Here is a 20936-nt window from a genome sequence, read left to right as displayed (position 1 = left end):
TGTCATAAAGATACTCAGTGCTAGAGATGGGACTTAAATCTGAGTCCTATAGACTTCTAACCAGAAGTCTATGGATCCTTCCACTAATCCATCACTGGGTTCAACTGGGGGGCAATCAGAAAACATTTTTAAAGAACTTAACCTCAAAACAATGGAGATCTTTATATGAAAAAGATACTATAGCTAATTACTTATTTACTGAAGAGCTATGGGATGTAACAGTTATCACTTTCCTAAGTCAAGATAACTGGAAAAGGAAGGGAAACACACCAGTGAGGTACTTCTGTGATGAACAAAATGTCAGTCTTGAGTTTTACCATATACTGAAATCACAGCCAAGATGAGCCATGCTGTCCACTCTGGGAGGTACTTGATAAATACCAAGGCCATGAGGGCACTGATCATAATGAGATATGCCTGCTGGAGTCGCAGCGGCCCTTTCCAGTGAATGGCAATCATTCCCACCACACCAAAATTCCAGATCAGGAGTGCAACAGTAATGTAGTCCATGGCAACATTGTAGGTTTTAAACACTTCTCTGAAAAAAATTAAACAGAAATCTAAAAAGATTTATATATAGTAATTTTCATCAAAGCATTGTTTAGAACTATGGTTCCCCCAAATTAGATATTCCTATCTCACCTTCATATTTTCATATCTTATATCAACTGTGCTATTAATAGTTTCCTTTAAATTAGTTCACTTTTCCCCTCAAGTGGAGCTTAATTTTTCTTTTTTTTATTAAAAAAATTTTTTTTTAAACGTTTATTTATTTTTGAGACAGAGAGAGACAGAGCATGAACAGGGGAGGGTCAGAGAGAGAGGGAGACACAGAATCAGAAGCAGGCTCCAGGCTCTGAGCTGTCAGCACAGAGCCTGACGCGGGGCTCGAACTCACAGACTGTGAGATCGTGACCTGAGCCGAAGTCGGACGCTTAACCGACTGAGCCACCCAGGCACCCCTATTTATAATTCTTTGAAAGAGAGAGAGTGAGCACAAGCAGGGGAGGGACAGAGGGAAGGAGAGAAAGAGAATCTTAAGCAGGCTCCACACCTACCACAGAGCCCCTGACATGGGGCTTGATCTTACAAATATGAGATCGTGATTTGAGCCGAAATCACGAGTCAGGTACTTAACCAGCTGAGCCACTCAGGTGCCCCAAGCTGAGATACTGATTTAGGCTCAGGTCATGATCTCACAGTTCATGAGTTCGAGCCCTGTGTCGGGGTCCGCACCGATGGAACAGAGCCTGCTTGAGATTTTCTCTCTCCCTCTCTCTCTGCCCCTCCCCTCCTTGATCTCTCTCTCTCAAAATAAATAAAAATAAACTTTAATATTTAACTAAAATAGATTAATTAAAAAACATGTGGGGCGCCTGGGTGGCTCAGTCAGTTGAGTGTCCGACTTCGGCTCAGATCATGATCCCACAGCTTGTGGGTTCAAGCCCTGCATGGGGCTCTGTGCTGCCGGTTCAGAGCCTGGAGCTGCTCTGCATACTGCGTCTCTCCTCTCTCTGCCCCTCCCCAACTTGCGTGCGCTTTCTCTCAAAAATAAATAATGATAATAAAATTAAACATGCAAAATAAATTTTATAGCTAGGACATATGATGTTATCAAGAAATTTAGTGTAGCCATTAAATATATATATATATATACATAGATATTTTACAATACTAATCAGCCTTATGTATACCAGGTACAAACTATATATAAAAACAATTATAATTTAAGAGTAATTCATCAACAAAGTACGTGGCTTTAAGTCACAGTTATATAGATCAAACAGATTTAATTCCTGAAAAACAGACCAAATATTTCACCACTTACCCCAAGTAAATGAATGAGAAAAAGAACAGCAACAACAGAGATGAAATAATAAGCCAGGCATGGATGACCTAGAAAAGAAAGCAGTTCAATGTAACTGACAGATACCATAACCCTACAAAAAGGCAAATTTCTTACTTCAAAAATAATGTATTATTTCTGTATGTGTTATGCTTTTCTTTTTTTTTTTTTTTTTTAAATTTTTTTTTCAACGTTTTTTATTTATTTTTGGGACAGAGAGAGACAGAGCATGAACGGGGAAGGGGCAGAGAGAGAGGGAGACACAGAATCGGAAACAGGCTCCAGGCTCTGAGCCGTCAGCCCAGAGCCTGACGCGGGGCTCGAACTCACGGACCGCGAGATCGTGACCTGGCTGAAGTCGGACGCTTAACCGACTGCGCCACCCAGGCGCCCCTGTTATGCTTTTCAAATGGCAGAACTCAAACTGATTTTGGGATCAGTGCATACTTCTATTAAAACTCTTTGGTGCTGAACTACTGCAGAAGAGAAAATTCAGCAAGACATATAAAAACCTTGTTCCTTTAGAAATATATGAAAATTAAAAAAAAAAATTTTTAATGTTTATTTTTGAGAGAGACAGAGTGCAAGTGGGGGAGGGGCAGAGAGAGAGGGAGACACAGAATCTGAAACAGGCTCCAGGCTCTCAACTGTCAGCACAAAGCCCAACGTGGGGCTCAAACCCACGAGCTGCAAGATCATTACCTGAGCCAAAGTCAGACGCTTAACCAACTAAGCCACTCAGGTGCCCCAGAAATAGGTGAAATTTTAAAAAGAATACAGTCTAAAATGAATTATCAATTCATTTGACTTTTGGGGAACCAAAGGTCCACATTTAAACTTCAAAGGAGCAATATTTTCAATGGAAATTTTTTGTGATATTTCTGAAATAAATAGAAAAAACTGAATACAATAAAATTGAAAATCAGATATTCCATTAGGTGACTTATATATGCATACATTAACTGTATTAACAAAAATAAGCCTTTAAATTATATAACCATTTGATGAAATACTCAGAATCTAAAGTTTCAGTAAGTATTAGAACACTTTCTATTTTATTTAACATGGTTCATTACTAAGTAGTAATATTACGAATTCTTTGGAACACTTCGAAGTCCATCATTATGCACAATTCATACAGCACTATACAAATATTAGTCACTATTATTCATGTACAGCTTATGAATATGAGAGATAGAATCAGAATTTGACTTTTGTCATCTGTTACACAAGATGAACATTTTAAATGTTAATTTTACGTAATGGGTGTATTTGGGAAAATACGATACAACCCAGGGAGCCTGGAGATTTTAAGAACAGAATGGAGAAGCACAAAAAAAACTGTCAAGTAATTTCTAACCAAATTGAAATTATTTTGAGGTGGATACACCCATTATATGCTTCAATCTTTCAATGAAGCTTACTGTTTAATGACAGAAGTTACTTAACCAGTAAATTTTCCAAACATGGTCTCTTACCCAGAGTATTATTTTGTCTTCATTAAAAAAAAAAACAAAACTCCCACGCCCACCTCCCAGATCCAGTTGTTCCAATAATCAGGCTCTAAGCTATCAAAATCTAGTTGTGATTAAAATGTATGTTAGTTTTTCTTTCTCTTGTGGTTCTGTTTTGATTACCCAAGGTGATCTATGATTGTCAATGCCTTTGAAAGATTTCTGCTGCCTCTGTTTCTTTACCAACTTTATAAAATGGTACAATTTGGGGAAAAGTCAAAAGAATGGCTTTACATGGAAGCTGGTATTCCTTGGACATCTGAATATTCTAAACTGACTACCTGAATACAACAAATTTAATTTCTAGTGTTCTTTCACAAAAATTTCCCCCAACAATGTATTATAAAAAATTTTTCAAACATACAGCAAAGTTTAAAGAATTTCACAGTGAATATCCACCTACCATTCACATTTTGCTATACTTGCTTTGCAGCATTCCTATCCAGTTCGCCATCTATTAGTCCTTTTTATTTTTAATACATATCAAAGTAAAGTGAAGACACCTATACATTTCCCTCTGAATACTTCAACTTTAGCAAAATATTCTAAAGGGAGCCCTTCCTCTGGTTGGTCTGCAGAAAACCCAGTAAAGTTGAAAGAGCAAAAAGAAACCTCCTTGCGGGCTTCCCAGTCCCTCATGCTCCCAAGTCTCAGCTACAGAAATAATCCATTACAAAACTAAAAAGTTATATAAAATATTACAAAACAGAAGAGCTTTAACAAGTGGAAGATGTACATTGGTACCCCGTATTAAGTGCTGAATTAAAAAGCAGGAGTAAAACACTGAATACTAGAAATTCTCATCTTTCTTGAGATAAGCTCTTTGTTTTTTCAGCAAGGGAACATGGGGGCATTATTTTAAGAAAGCATTTATCTGAAAAGAAAAGCAACATATATGCATAATATTGAGAAGATAAACACGAAAAGAAGGAAACAATTCCCACTGATTGGGGACAAATTTGTTAATTAACTTTTTTTTTTTTTTTCAGGTATGTTTTCTGCCTGCATGTATAAAGACCTTTTAACAATATTAGAATCAAGTAATATATAGTTTAATATGCTGCCTTTTAAAAAATTTTTTAGTTTATTTTGAGAGAAAGCGAGCAAGCAAAAGAGGGGTAGAGAGAGAATTCCAAGGAGGCTCCATGCTGTCAGTGCAAAGCCTCCTTGGAATTCTCTCTCTGCCCAATGAGGGGCTCGATCTCATGAACTGTGAGATCATGACCAGAGCTGAAATCAAGAGTCAGATGCTTAACCAACTGAGCTACCCAGGTGCCCCTTAACCTCTTCTTACTTATTTAACCTTTTCTTATTCCCAATTTCTTAGGGAATTACAATTTCCAATTTTTTTTCAATTGTAATTTATGCTAGGATAAATATCTTAGCATGCACGTATTTTCCTGCATTTCAAATTCTTTATTTCAGATATATCATGAAAGCAAAATTATGGAATCAAAGTGCACAGACTCTTATTACTGACTATTGATATATATTGGCTTAGTGACTTCACACACAAAAAAGCCTGTATTAATCTTTACCAAGTCAATAGGTGAAATGTATCAATTTGTTATTCTAATGTTTCTTGTTTTGCTATTGAGGAAACATATATACACATCTCTCTGTTTCTCTCCTGGCCATCTACATTTCCTTTGTAATTCCTGTGGCTTGGGTTTCTAAAAATTTATAGAATGTTCCTAATTTCTTTTTCTTTTTATAAAGATTTCATTTTTTTAAAAGTAATCTCTACACCCAATGTGGGGCTCAAACTTACAAGCCAGAGGTCAAGGGCCACATGCTCTACCAACCAAGGCAACCGCCCCTACGTAGGAGCCAGGCGCCCCTACGATGTTCATAATTTTCTTAATAGTTTGAAAGCGCTCTTCATGTTGTAAAGATATTAGCCCTTTGTCTGTAATAATGGTTTTTGGTCACTAATGTTATGATTTTCTGAATTATTACCTGAATTCAAAGCCTCTTCTGATGATGACTAAATAGCACTTGCCCTTTTTCTAGAACATCAGGTGGTAAAACAGGCTTTTTTTTCTCATCTTGCAAAAATCCCTAGTTCAGCTTTCCTGTGCTAAAGGCTCTGAAAGAAAAGAGCCATGCTTCAGTGTAGAATAGCAGGCATCTCCTCTAAACCCTGAACTAGCCAGGCCGGAAATCATGTGCTTTTGGTAAGTTATATAGTTTCATCTATAACCTGATATGTAATAATTAACTGCCTTTTCAGTTTCTACCTTTTTAAAAGTTTGTTTGGTCTTTTAGCTTCTTGTGCTTCTCACAGACATTGCACAACCAACCACTGACATAACAAATCTCAGGGTTTATTTCCAAACAGGTCCTGGCAAGTTTCTGAATTTCTGACTCAAAAGCTCCTCTTATTTTACTCTAGGAATCAAAGTAAACAACTTGTTCCTATAGAATTGGCTGTGCCTGCTAAGACTTGAACTTAATGTTAAAAAGCAAAACAAAACAACACCCATGAACAAATAAATGTAGAAATGTGGCTGAAAATAAACCCTTGCATACTTTCTGAAAGAGTTACATGAGATGTAACTAAAAGATGCACAGAACTGACCAAAAATGTATCAAGAGAGGTTCGAGGTGCCATGGAGTAAAAGCACACCTACCCTGTCTCTCCTGCCAAGCGCAACCATAAAACTTGGAGAGAATGCATGCAGCTGCTAGGTGAGGACTCTGAAAAGTGAACAGAGTCAGGTGGGCTGGGGCATGAGAAATAAGTTGATCACTTTTTCCCCTCCAGTACTATCCTCCTCCATCATTTTCAATGCAGCTCTGACTGGGCATTAGCAAGACAGTGAGAGCGCTAGAAGCCTAGTTCTGGAAAGGAACAGGAAAGAGGTCTCCTAACAAAAAAGAGAGTGCAAAAATCTCAATTTTGGGTTTTTCCTTTCACCATTCTCTCACATTCAGCTCTCAAAGAATCCTGTGGGGGTGGCAGTGGGGGTTGCAGGAGCCTACATTTCAGAGTGAGGGGAAGTTTCCTCTGTAACCTGGAGGAGCTGTACTTCCCAGAGAGTGGGGCACGTTGCACGTGTTTCATTTCTCTCTGTCCTCCCACTTTGTGGCCCCATCATTGGTAAAACAAAGCCCTGTCATTGGTAAAATAAAGTCATTTCTAGCTGGAGGAATGGAGCAGGGAGGCCAAAAAAACCCAAAAAGCACTAGGGAGATCACAGAAAGGAAGAAGCTTAGGAAAGCAAACTTTTAAAGCTGTTATGAACTTATTGGTCCTTCCTCAAGGTGTACAGGTGTGGTTATGACCCTAAACAGGATACAGACTCCCCATAAAACACGAAGAAGAAAAGTAGCATGTAATCTAGATAAGAGTCACAAAGTGAGTCCAACAGAGCAGAAACATGGACCTAGTAAGTAAACACTTACATACAAAGTTATTGTCATGAAGATATTTAAACGGGGAGGAGAATGCTTTGCAGCAAGGGTTTACATCATTCGCTCTTTGGTTTTCTGAGTATTAATGACACTTGCCATCATCATACACACCTGTCTTCCATCTTTTCCACTTGCTAACAATGTCAAGACTACAGATGGCCATCACTTAGGTTAACACTCCCACCCACTCAAACTTTCAACAAGCAAGGTTAAATTCTGCATAATTTTAAAGTTCGTGAACACTGGAAAGGTATTTGATCTTACTAAATACCAGCCAAATGCAAATTAAGGCATTTTGTTTCATCTATAAAAATGAGTACAGAATTTTAAAATTCAATGCTGGTAAATGTAGGGTAAGACATTCTCATTCTCTACTAGTGTTAAGTACAAACTGATACTATCATTTTGAAAAAGGAATTTTGCACACCATAATGGTTAAAAATATGTAGATAATTCATCCCTGAAATTCTGTGTCTAGGATTTTACCCTAAGGAAATAATGTGAAAAACTGAAAAAGCTCCACAAAGACATTCATTGTTTAGAATAGCAAAAAACTGGAAACAACTTAAATGTCCAACATCAGGGAGATTAGGGAAAGTAAATTACAATACGCTCATTGAGTCAAATGTTATGTAGCCTTTAGACATATTTTCTGAGAATTTATAATATGGAAAAATACTTATCCCAAAGTAAAAGTTAAGAAAGGACACATACTGATTATACATTTTATCTTAACCATGTTAAAGAATATACAGAAATAAGTAGAAGGAAATCGAGTAGACTTCAATATTTGGAAAGTTATCATTCATTTCTTTTCTTTGAGAAAGACCCTAAAGGCTCATGACTTATAATAATTTGTGATTTTTCTGAGGCACGCATCTGAAATATGTGCCAGGTGGCAAAAATTCAAGAGTGAATCCCTTAGCTAGCAGGTGAGCTAAGTGGGCAGAGGCTGGGAGTGTTGGGCCTGTGTCTTTTCCGCACAATCTCCCCTGCCCTTATTTCCCAAGGAAAGAACTAGTGCTCCTGCAGGAGAGATAGTAAGGGAATAGATGGCTCCCAATACAGAAGTGGGAATATAACCAGTCACCAATGAGTTTAACACCAGGGTCTGAAGGAGGCTCTACTGGCCTATACTCAAGAAAATCTGAAAATTAAAAATTAAGTTTTTATAGTTAAACTAAAAATTTTAAAAAAATTAAAACTCAAAATCAAATCAGTTCTACAACATAAGACTCTTTTGTATAAGACAGGAAAACCCAATCACAAAAAGAACATGGTAGAAACCAAAGCTCCATATCTCACGCTCACCTTATAGCACCTGTATTTATACAGAACCACCAGGAGAATAGTCATGACAACAATGACGCTGATCATGATAGCAGCATTCAGAATTGAGTGTAGGGCTCTCTGCCCCACGGTCTCGGTGTCTTCTGTGAATGGGGTATAGATTCTGTAATAAAACAAAACACAAAAGCCCCAGGTCAAACCACATACCCACTCCTTGTCTTGTTTCCTTGATTCAAACTGGTGTCTTTTTTTTTTTTTTTTTTTTTTTAATTTTTTTTTTCAACGTTTTTTTTTATTTATTTTTGGGACAGAGAGAGACAGAGCATGAACGGGGGAGGGGCAGAGAGAGAGGGAGACACAGAATCGGAAACAGGCTCCAGGCTCCGGGCCATCAGGCCAGAGCCTGACGCGGGGCTCGAACTCACGGACCGCAAGATCGTGACCTGGCTGAAGTCGGACGCTTAACCGACTGCGCCACCCAGGCGCCCCTCAAACTGGTGTCTTTAAGTGATCTTTTTTCCATCTCAGCAATCTAGCCAAGAATTTTAGCTAAGAAAATTAGCTATATTTTTAAAATAAGTGCTTTAGGGTCGCCTGGGTGACTCAATCGGTTAAGCATCTGACTCTTGGTTTCAGCTCAGGTCATGATCTCATGGTTCATGAGATCGAGCCCCACATTGGACTCTGTGCTGACAGTGCAGAACCTGCTTGGGATTCTCTCTCTCTCCCTCTCTCTCTGCCCCTCCATGACTCCTGCTGTCTCTCTCTCAAAATAAACTTCAGAAAATAATAAACAAACAAACAAACAAATAAATAAAGTGCTTCAAGATAAAAAGAGATATCCAAAATATGGAGAGGTGGACTTCCGTGAACCAGACACTGGCTCCATCTAGTGGATGCTTTATATTGAAATAATTACTCCTCAGGGGCGCCTGGGTGGCGCAGTCGGTTAAGCGTCCAACTTCAGCCAGGTCACGATCTCACGGTCCGTGAGTTCGAGCCCCGCGTCGGGCTCTGGGCTGATGGCTCAGAGCCTGGAGCCTGTTTCAGATTCTGTGTCTCCCTCTCTCTCTGTCCCTCCCCCGTTCATGCTCTGTCTCTCTCTGTCCCAAAAATAAATAAACGTTGAAATAATTACTCCTCGGGGGGCGCCTGGGTGGCGCAGTCGGTTAAGCGTCCGACTTCAGCCAGGTCACGATCTCGCGGTCCGTGAGTTCGAGCCCCGCGTCGGGCTCTGGGCTGATGGCTCGGAGCCTGGAGCCTGTTTCCGATTCTGTGTCTCCCTCTCTCTCTGCCCCTCCCCCGTTCATGCTCTGTCTCTCTCTGTCCCAAAAATAAATAAAAAAACGTTGAAAAAAAAAATTAAAAAAAAAAAAAAAAGAAATAATTACTCCTCAAATGTTCTTTCTCCATAGCTTATTAGCAATTTGTTAAAGAACTGGGTTCTGCCATATACCGAGGCTACAAATAGTTGTCAGAGGAAGAGGGCTTATAATACAGTGGCTTACAATTATTTTTTTTCACCTATAGGAACTGTTCTGATATAATATATCCATCTTCCCCTTGGTTTCTCATTCACATAAACATGCTTTTATTGCAGGTGCTCAGGCTCCCAGCTAAAAGACTTTTTTCTGACTTCTTTACAGTTAGGTGTGGCCATGAAGCTAAATATGGCCAATGAGTTATAAGCGGATATGTTGTGCTGAACTTCTAAGAAAGGCGTTAATTCTGCTGAGAGAGATGTCTTATATCCTCTTCTCTGCCACTCCTTCCTGCTTCCTGTTGTCTGATTTGAAGCCTAGAGCTCCAGTACCAATAAGGAACCTTGAATAACATAAATGATAGAAGCTAAAGGAAAAGGAAAGAAGACTGAATCCTTGAAAAATGTGAAGTCACTATACCAATCTGGACTGAGTACCCAATACCACTCTCTGGGAGACAGATAAAATATGTATACCATTTAAACCAGTTGTTTTCATTTCCTGTAACAGGGTCAGGCAACTTTCTGTAAAGAACTACAGAGTACACATTTTTTAAATTTTGTTTTATTTCATTATTTATTTTAGAGACAGAGAGAGAGTGCAGGCATGGGTGGGGGTGGGGGAGAGGGAGAGGGGGAGGGGGAGGGGGAGGAGGAAGAGGATGAGGAGGAGGGGGGAGGAGGAGGAGGAGGGGGGGAGGAGGAGGGGAGGAGGAGGAGGAGGGGGGGAGGAGGAGGAGGAGGGGGGAGGAGGGGGGGGAGGAGGGGGGAGGGGAGGAGGAGGAGGGGAGGGGGGGAGGAGGGGGGGGAGCAGGGGGAGGAGGAGGAAGAAGAAGAGAGACAGAGAGAGAGGAAGAGAGAGAGAGAGAGAGAGAGAGAGAGAGAGTGAATTTTAAGCAGACTCCAAACTCTGCACAAAGCCCAATGCAGGACTCGATCCCACAACCCTGGGATCATGACCTGAGCTGATATCAAAAGTCGGGATGCTCAACTGACTGAGCCACCCAGGCACCCCGGGAGAGTACATATTTTAAATTTTGCCATATGGTCTCTGTTCCAACCACTGAACCCTGCCATTGTAGTATGAAGTCAGTATGAAGACAGCCATAGACAATATATAAATGAATGAACATGGCTGTGTTTCAGTAAAAGTTTATTTATAAAAACAGGTGGCAGGAGGATCTGTCCTTTGGACTACGGCTTACTAACCCTTGTTCTATAACATACAGCCCAAACTAACTCTAACGTATACAGATAATATTACCTAGTCTCTTTTGGCTACTGTCTCCAATCCCTGCCCTTTACTCATTAACTTAGCGTTTCTTCCAAAACATTACAAGTTCGGCTTTCAGAACACCACACAGTTCGCTAATTTCAAATTCCAAAATTCACTTAAAACTGTTTGAGCCCAATGGGAGTCCCTGAGACAGAACTAGGTGAATCTGAATCAAAGCATTTTTCTTAAAGGCAAAGGGGCCGTACCAACAGCACCAGAGAATCAACACAACAGTCTCCCAAGAGTCTAGAGAATGCCAGCTTGTATTAATTCTTCATCCTTTCATTTAACGACTTTTTACTGAGCATTTATTACATAACTAGCCCTGGACACTAGTTGCCCTCATAAGCCTTACAGTATAGAAGGAAACCAGGCTTTAAATACTGTAAATAAATAAAAGATTTGCATCTTGTGACAGGTGAAAAAGAACAGGCTGCTATGAGAAAGAACATCAGGAAGGACCTAATTCTCTTATGAGGATCAGGGCAATTATCTTTGAGTACTTAGACATTTAAGGGAAGATGAGAAAGATGAGAGGAATTAATCCATCGAAGTTAAAAAGGAGGAGCACCTGGGTGGCTCCATAGGTTGAGCATCTGACTCGGTTTTGGCTCACGTCATGATGATCTTGCGATTCATGGGATCGAGCACAGAGCCTGCTTGAGATTCTTTCTCTCCTTCTCTCTCTGCCCCTCCCCCAATCACACACACATATGCTCCCTCTCTCTCTCTCTCTCTCTCTCAAATAAATAAACATTTTTTAAGAAGCCAGAAAAGGAAAGAACCTTCCAGCAGAACAATGGGACCAATGGCCCTGAGGTGGAAAAAAATCAATATTCAATTCTTTACCTGCTCAATTCCAAATAAATTCAGCTCCATCCAGTGATACCATACATGAAATAAAATTCTGTAGCTCTCATTTTCTCTACTTAAAGCATCAAGTAATAATCACCCCTCATTATCTCAACTGCTTCTGGCTGTCAGAGAGAATGAACTCTTTAGCCTTTGTGTCCCTTCAGAGCAGAGGCCACCAAAGTGATAATGACACAGAATGAAGAAAAGCCGTATCAGCCTTGAGAATGATAAAACAAAACACTCATACATACAGCTGTCCATCCTTCCGGGTATAGAAGCTGACTGATTTGATGGTAGCCACGACCACCACCATACAGAGAGTCACCGGGACAAAGAGCATGATCACATGTTTGGCGCCATATTTCAACGTCAGCTCTTCATCTTCTTCTTCATCTTGTTCCACCACCTGCCGTGAGTTACCCTGGGGTCTTCCGTTAGATAGCTCAGGGTTGCCACGCCTCCGCCTTTCACTGCTATGCTCAAGCCGTTCTCTACTGTCATTCTAAAAGCACAAGAGGAACTGTTTTCAGTAAGTCAGACTCCCCAGAATCAAGGTATTCTATATTAAACACAGAAAACATAACAATTAGACCTGAGATTAAGAAGAGGCCCATCAATACTTGAGTTCTGAAAGTCTGAGGCAAAAAGAATCAATTCACAAGAGATGTGCAGTTTAAAAGTCTAGATTTTATTCGCCACTGACCAGTGAAGGAACCCAGGTCCTCTCTCTCACCTGGCTCTTAGTTTACCTCATTCTCACCTTCCATTCTCAACCTAAAGCAATTGTACTCATCCTCTCAGGTTTGGCTTAAAAACTGACACCTGCATGAAAACTTTATTTGCTAACGCTTACAAGCACAGTAATCTCACCTTTCTCAAAATTATAAAGTGCTTTCTATCTGAGGTTTCTTTCATACCAGTTTTACAAGGAACTGTCTCACCTTCTTAATTTTAAGTAAGCTCTACACCCAATGTGGGGCTCGAACTCATGACCCGGAGATCAAGAGTAGCTTGCTCCACCGCTGAGCCAGGCAGGCACCCTTCACCTTCATTATTAATAAGATTTAAAATCCCTGTGCTGGGGGCACCTGGGTGGCTCAGTTAGTTGAGCGTCCGACTTTGACTCAAGTCATGATCTCATGTCTATGGGTTCAAACCCAGTATCGGGCTCTGTGCTGACAGTTCAGACCCTGAAGCCTGATTTGGATTCTATCTCCCTCTCTCTTTGCCCCACCCCTGCTTGCGCTCTGTCTCTCAAAAAATAAAACGTTAAAAATAGTTAAAAAATAAACAAAATCCTTATAGTGATATACAAGGGATCTATTTCTTACAATTTCATGTAAATCTACAATTCTCTCAAAAAATTTACTTAGGGGCATGTGGGTGGCTCAGTCAGCTGGGCGTCTGACTTTGGCTCACGTAATGATCTTATGGTTTATGAGTTACAGCCCTGCATTGGGTTCTGTGCTGAGCTCAGAGCCTGGAGCCTGCTTCAGATTCTGTCTCCCTCTCTCTCTGACTCTCCCCCACTTGTGTTCTCTCTCTCAAAATAAACATTTAAAAAAGTGTACAAAAATTATTTAAAGGATTTTTAAAAATCTTTAGAGAGAGATAAAATTAGGCCTTATACAATTCTGATACCCCTCACCTTGCCTGTATTAGAGGGAAATATTTGATGAATGACAGAATAAAACTAGAACCTTCCTTAGATTCTACTTTTCTCAGTCTCTTAATCCAAACACTATTTTCATCCTTGTCCTGGGTTTACCCTTTCTTCCTCTTCAAGTTCAACTTCCTTTTTGTTGTCATTGTTCATATATTTTTAAATTTAAATTCAAGTTAGTTAACATACAGTGCAGTATTGGTTTCCAGAGTAGAAACCAGTGATTCATCACTTACATACAGCACCCAGAGCTCATCCCAACAGCACCCTCCTTAATACCCGTCACCCATTTAGCCCATCCCCCCACAGACCTCCCCTCTAGTAACCCATTTCTTGTCTGTATTTAAGAGGCTAATATGGTTTGCCTCTCTGTTTTTATCACATTTTATTTTTCCTTCCCTTCCCCTATGTTCATCCATTTTGTTTCTTAAATTCCACATACGTGTCTTTCTCTGTCTTACTTCGCTTATCACTGTTCACGTCTAAAACTCAGTTTTTGTAAAGGTGAGAGTGGATACCAAGAGTATTAACAACAGTAATAAAAATAATAAATAATAGGAGAAAAAGAACAACACTCCTCTTCCCAGATAAGTACAGAATAGGAGATGAAAGCAGACTGATAGTCACTGTTGCTGGTAAAACGTAATCCGCTTGGTTTAAGCACCCTACTCTTGGTTTCAGATCAGGTCATGATCTCGCGGCTCGTGGGTTCAAGCCCCACATCAGGTTCTGCGATGGTAGTTTGGAGCCTGCTTGGGATTCTCTCTCTCTCTCTCTGCCCCTCCCCTACCCACACTGTGTCAGTCTCTCTCCAAATATACAAATACGCTTAAAAAAAAAGAACAACAACAACAACAACAACAGGTTCTCTTAGGGGCACCTAGGTGGCTCAGTCTGTTGAGTGACCAACTCTTGATTTTGGCTCAGGTCATGATCTTACAGTCATGGGACTGATCTCATGGGTGTGGGATTGAGCCCCATGTGTGGAGCCTGCTTAAGATCCTCCCTCTCCCTCTTTCTCTGCCCCTCCCCTGCTTGCACATATGCACACGTGTGCTCTCTCTCTCTCTCAAAATAAAGAAAGAACAGGTTCTCTTGGGAAAATCATGTGAGAACATGCCACCTTTACCTTGTTTCTGACTAAGTATTACTGTTATTCATTAAAAATACATTATAATCTTAATAACAGCTTAACATTACAATGTACTGGAGATTGTGATATGTGCTTTATGTTAAATTCTCACAGCCTCTCGTCATCACCACTTTATAGACAGGGGAATGGCCATAGCTAGGAAGCATTACAGAGAGGGTTTGAACCCAGGCATGCCCAACTACAGATATCAAGCTCTTTAAAAATTTTTTTTTTATTTTCATTTTTGAGAGAGAGAGAGAGAGAGAGAGAGAGAGAGAGAGAGTGAGCGTGCATGAGTGGGCAGGGGCAGAGAGACAGAGACACAGAATCTGAAGCAGGCTCCAGGCTCTGAGCAAACAGCACAGAGCCCAGCATGGGGCTTGAACCCATGAGCCACGAGATCATGACCTGGCCCAAGCCAGACGCCCAACTGACTGAGCCACCCAGGAGCCCCCCAGAAAACAAGCTCTTAACAACCTCTCAATGTGCTGTTCACAAGACAACATGGGAGCTCTGCAGACTCAGTGTGGGCTGAGTTCTCTTTTACTTTATTTGGATATATTCATCCCATAAGTAATTATCAAAATTCTATATTCTAGGTACTATACTGTGGCAATACTGAAATTAAAAAGATCTAGATGCTGTCCTCAAAAAGATCATAAAATTAGCTTTAATACAGGATAACTATTACAACAGAGACATGAACAAAGTGCTGCACGACTGATCATTCCATGCGGTCAAGAAAGGCAAGGTAAAGATACAATTCCTAAGCAGAAGAGTGACTGTGGTGAATGGAAGGTGAACGGGCTCCAAGCAGACATGACTGTGGGACTGAGGTGTGAAGTTAAAGAGCAAGGCCTACACAGAAAACCAGTGAGTACGCCTGAGCTGGCTGGGAAACAGTCTGTCAGGGCTGCTTGCAGGAAAAGGTTAGGAACAGGTTGTAAAGAACCTCATTTGCCATGCCCAAGGTCTTTAGACTTTGTCCTGTAGACAATAAAAAGTCATAAAAATTGCTGGGGTGCCTGGGCAACTCAGTCAGTTAAGTGTCAACTTCAGCTCAGGTCATGATCTCACGGTTTGTGCGTTCGAGCCCCACGTAGGGCTCTGTGCTGACAACTGGGAGTCTGGAGACTGCTCCGGATTGTGTGTCTCCCTCTCTCTCTCTGCCCTTCCCTAGCTCTTGCTCCCTCTCTCTCTCTCTCCCCTGCTCTCTCAAAAATAAATAAATAAATAAATAAATAAATAAATAAATAAATAAATAAATAAAATTTATTTATTTATTTATTTATTTTTGGATTTTTATTTATTTTTAGGTTTAGGTTTTTTTCCTTTCATGTCTTTTATTTTTATTTATTTATTTTTAATATATGAAATTTATTGTCAAATTGGTTTCCATACAACACCCAGTGCTCATCCCAAAAGATGACCTCCTCAATGCCCATCACCCACCCTCCCTTCCCTCCCACCCCCCATCAACCATAAATAAATTTAAAAAAATTAATTTAAAAAGTCATAAAAATTGTTAAGGTTGAGGAAGTGACACATTAGATTATGTTTCATAATATAAAAATTGTTAAGGTTGAGGAAGTGACACATTAGATTATGTTTCATTTTGGAGAAACCTGGTAGAGTGATGACGAAAAACAGATACATAAGAGGTATTTCAGAAGCAGAACTGACCAGGTTTTGTGGCAAATTCCATGTGGATGGTCAGGAAGGAGTCAAGGATGATCCTGGAGATTCCTAGCATAAGGGACTAGGAAGGTGGTAATGGTACTAACAGAGCAAGGAACACAAGAAGATGGGCAGGCTGGAGGAAAGATAGGTTTATGTGAGGCACCTGCAACCAGGCAGCAAAGTCCAAGGGTAGTTAAGAATACCAAGCCCAAGGGCACCTGCGTGACAATCAGTTGAATGTCTGACTCTTGATTTCGGCTCAGGTTTGAGTTCGAGCCCCTCATCAGGCTCTGCGACAGTGCAGAGGCTGCTTGGGATTCTCTCTCCCCTCTCTGCCGCTACCTTGATCACACGCTCTCTCTCAAAATAAATAAACTCAAAAAAAAAGTTAAAAAAAAAAAATTCCAAGCTCAGAAGGGAGTTGGGGGAAGTCATTAGTTTCTATAGTTATGTAAATGGATGAAATCACAGGGACAGTGTATAGATGGAAAGCAGGAACAGTATGGACTTGCTGGTGATTATGTAATGCAAGGGGGGGGGCAGACAAAGGGGGATGACGACCAAGGAGAGAAGTGAATAACCTCTAAACTTCAGCAGCAGGTGATAGGAGAAAAACCAGCCAAAGAGATTAAGAGAATAGGGGGGAGCCTGGGCGGCTCAGTCAGTTAAGTGTCTGACTCTTGATTTCAGCTCAGGCCACGCTCGCACTGCTGGTAGGTTTTCAAGCCCCACATCGGGCTCTGTGCTGGCAGTGCGGAGCCTGCTTGGGATTCTCTCCTGCTCCTCCTCTGCTCCTCCCCTGTTCATGCACACTCTGACTCTCGCTCTCTCAAAGTAAATAAGTATTAAAGAAAAAAAGAATGCTACATTAAAAAAAAAAAAATAGAATAGGGGAGAGGAACCCAGGAACCCAGAAATTCCAGGAACCAATACAGCACAGAAGCCAAAGGAGAAGTACATTTCAGAGGTGTCATCAACAGTCAGGCTGTATGAGAAATGAAAAGCCACCGAATTTAGCAGCAGGAAGTTGGCCAATATTTTTACAAAAGTAATAAAGAGGGAAGTCAGATCATAAATCATAATAAACTGGGGAATGAATGGAAACTGAGAAATTAAAGGCAATCATTCTTTGAAGCAAAAAAATTTTTAAAAGATGAGACAACAGAAGGGATTCACATTTGAAAACATTTTAGGGGTGTTAGAGATTTGAATGTACTTATCAAGTCACAGTATAGAGTTAGGACTAGTGGAAGAGTGATGATATAAGCCAGGGAATAGGGTAGGGGATAAATGGGGGGGGAACAAAAGGATCGAGGAGTTGGCCTTAGAAAGGAACTGATGCCCTCTACTTCAGCCTGGAGGTCAGGAAGTAACTCTTTGACCTCACAGAGAAAGTATTTATGAAGACTCTCAAACCCTATGAGGAATGGGAAGGAAACTATTCCAAAGCACCAAAGGTAGAAATATATATACCACTCAACAAGAAAGATAATTTTTGCTGAACACACATCACTGGAGTGGCCAAGTCCAGTAGGAAGGAAATGAAGGCTCGGGAAGACAGGGACACAGTGTGACAGGTAGCTGAGGAGCAAAGAGTTGAGGGAATTCATATTTCTATTTTCTCTAAAGGAGGTGAAGTCATATGCTGATAAGAATGTTATGTTTGTGACTAGTGTTCAGCAATACAATTATAACCAACTTAATGGGTCGATTAATGTGCAGTATAAACTAAAATACAAATATGGGTGCCTAAGGGGCTTAGTCTGTTGCGTCCAACTTTGGCTCAGGTCATGATCTTGAGGTTCTGAGTTAGAGACCCACATCAGACTTGTTGCTGTCAGTGCAGAGCCCTCTCGGTTTCAGATTCTCTGTCTCCCTCTCTGCCCCTCCCCAGCCTGCTCTCTCTCTCTCAAAAATAAATAAAACATTAAAAAAAAAAAAAAACCTAAAATACAAATAATAATAGCTCTCTCTATATAGTATTTGATCATTTACAAAACATGCTCACATCATTTCATTTATTCTTTTCCTATGTTGAAAAAGATTTTGGTACATGAACACTAAAACAATTTGTTCAAAATCTCAAGTCCCAACAGCAGAGGCAGGAATCAAATTGAAGTCTCTTGCTTTTGAAATCTGTTCTTTCTAGGGCACCACAGCTGTCCTATTAGGCTCCAATGAACAGTGTAATTGGGTAAGTCTAGCATGAAAGAGGCAATCATAATATGTTCTTTCACAGTACTCAACTGGATGTTCCAGTTTATAATGAACGCCAACCCCACCCTGCCCTGCCCTTGAAGCTGATATGGGATGCTAGAGCACTGTCTAATGCACCCTTCCTCTTTATAGTACCTCAGATACTATTCTTAAAACTGACTATAGGTTTTAAATTTTTTTAATAAAATTTATTTAAACAAGTAAAACTTTCACATGGTTCTAAAGTCAAAGAGTATAAGAAATAAGAAAACCTCCCAGTAACTCTCCACTTAGTTGTCTCATCCTCCAGGTTACCAGTCATTGTTCTCTGCAAATCCTTTCAAAGTTTCTTTATGTATATACAAGCAAATACAATATATATTCTCATTCTGCCTTAACACAGAAATGGTAGCACAATAAATGCACTCTGTATTTTTATTTCTTTGCTTAACTACGGATCTTAGAGATTTTTTTACACACCAGTACATAAAGTACACCCTTATTCCTTGAAAAAAAAAAAAAAAACTTAAACCAGCTACATAACTAGTGTATGATTGTATCATAATTTATTAGGCCAATCCCTAAAGATGGACATTTAACTTCCTTCCAACTTTTTGCCATTAACAAACACTGCTACAATGAATTCCCCCTGCAAGTTATTTCACATGTGCAGAACATATTTGTAGGTAAGTTTCCTGAAGTAAAACTGCTGGGTCAAAGTACAAACACATTTGAAGTCCTGATACAATTGCCAAATCCCCCTCCCTACGGGTTGTGCCAATTTAAAGACTCAACAGTATAGAAGAGTTCCTATCTCAACAAGCCCTTGTCAACACAGTAAACTATGAAATGCTTGGCTTTTTACCAATTTGATAGGTTAAATATGGGCTCGCAGTATAATTTTAACTTCTATTTCTTTTATTATTAGGAAAGATGAGCATTTTTTTTTTCTATTAACTAAGTATTCATATCCTTTGCCATTGGCTTATGCTACTTAGAACCATATTTGGTACTTTGTTTTAGTTTCTAGGTATAATCACTACACTTACTAATTAATTTTTTAAAAAGTGAATGCTCAGGGCGCCTGGGTGGCTCGGTCGGTTAAGCTTCCGACTTCGGCTCAGGTCATGATCTCACGGTCTGTGAGTTCGAGCCCCGCGTCGGGCTCTGTGCTGACAGCTCAGAGCCTGGAGCCTGTTTCAGATTCTGTGTCTCCCTCTCTCTCTCCCCCTCCCCCGTTCATGCTCTGCCTCTGTCTCAAAAATAAATAAATGTTAAAAAAAAATTAAAAAAAAAAGTGAATGCCAGATATACAGGAGACAAAGGACAGATAACGTATTTGTTCTCATGAACTGATTTCAAACAGGGGGAGAGAAGTAATAAATGTGGGATGGTACTATAACAGGGTGATGTGATAAAAAATACGTGGGATGGGACTACTTTTAGATAATGTGGTCAGATAATATCTTCCTGAGGAAGTGGTATTTGAGCTGAGACCTGAAGGATGAAAAGATGTGAAAGGCCTACTGTAAAGGATGAACTCAGCAGGTCAAGGGGTGTCCAACCCCTGTACATACCAAAGAAAGATTTGGCCTAGTTCCTGGGCAATAACCTCTAAGCCTTTGGAATATCCTGCCTGTTAAGAGTGTTTTTATTTACATGAAGCTTTGGGTCACATTGCTAACAATGTGATCTATGGTGGAAGTCTTGGGCCACAAGGTATCTGCTTGACCTTGGGAGGGGCTGGAGAACTATGGTCAGTCATGTCTACATGACCAACAGCCAATAAAACTCCTGGACACCAAAGCTCAAGTAAGCTTCCTGGTTGGCAATACTCTGCATGTTGTCACATGCTGTTCCTGGAAGAATTAAGTACTGCTCCTCCAACTCCGCTGGGAGAAAACAACTGGAAGCTTGTGCCTGGTATCTCCTGGACTCTGGCCCTACGTGCATTTTTCTGTCACTAATTTTAATTTGTATCCTTTTTCTATAATAAACTATAACCAGTGAGTATAATAGCTTTTCAGAGTTCTGTGAGGCCTTCTAGCTAATCACTGAACATGAGCATGATCTTGAGGAGCCCCAAATATACTTGTGCATTGAAAACTACAAAATATTTGCTCAGAGAAATTAAAGAGCAAGAGCAAATACAGAAAAATGAGACTACATCAAACTTTAAGACTTCTTTGCATCAAAAAAACAATCAACCGAGTAAAAAAGAACCACAGAATGAGAGAAAATATTTGCGAATCATGTATCTGATAAAGGGTAAATATCCAGAATATATTTGGATGTAACACAACGACGACAAAAAACAAATAATCCACTTTTGCCATTTAAAATGGGCAAAAGATGGGGCGCCTGGGTGGCGCAGTCGGTTAAGCGTCCGACTTCAGCCAGGTCACGATCTCACGGTCCGTGAGTTCGAGCCCCGCGTCGGGCTCTGGGCTGACGGCTCAGAGCCTGGAGCCTGTTTCCGATTCTGTGTCTCCCTCTCTCTCTGCCCCTCCCCCGTTCATGCTCTGTCTCTCTCTGTCCCCAAAATAAATAAAAAAATAAATAAATAAATAAATAAAATGGGCAAAAG

At 40.3% G+C, this 20936-nt stretch overlaps 1 protein-coding gene across 3 annotated transcripts in view; it reads right to left on the bottom strand.

Annotated features, from left to right (window-relative positions):
• Positions 1 to 20936, bottom strand: part of PSEN1 (presenilin 1) — a 73228-nt gene that overhangs the window by 26870 nt on the left and 25422 nt on the right. For all 3 annotated transcript variants that reach the window (XM_058739580.1, XM_058739582.1, XM_058739581.1), the window contains 4 exons: positions 11930 to 12180; positions 8089 to 8230; positions 1829 to 1896; positions 318 to 538 (listed from right to left, as the gene is read on the bottom strand). In XM_058739580.1, the coding sequence (XP_058595563.1) occupies positions 318 to 538; positions 1829 to 1896; positions 8089 to 8230; positions 11930 to 12180 (682 nt within the window). The remainder of the gene's footprint in view (positions 1 to 317; positions 539 to 1828; positions 1897 to 8088; positions 8231 to 11929; positions 12181 to 20936) is intronic.

This window comes from Neofelis nebulosa, chromosome 7 (genome assembly GCF_028018385.1).
Source record: "Neofelis nebulosa isolate mNeoNeb1 chromosome 7, mNeoNeb1.pri, whole genome shotgun sequence".
Lineage (NCBI taxonomy): Eukaryota > Metazoa > Chordata > Mammalia > Carnivora > Felidae > Neofelis > Neofelis nebulosa.
Note: the sequence above shows the minus strand (reverse complement) of the source record. Positions and strands in the feature narration are given on the sequence as shown.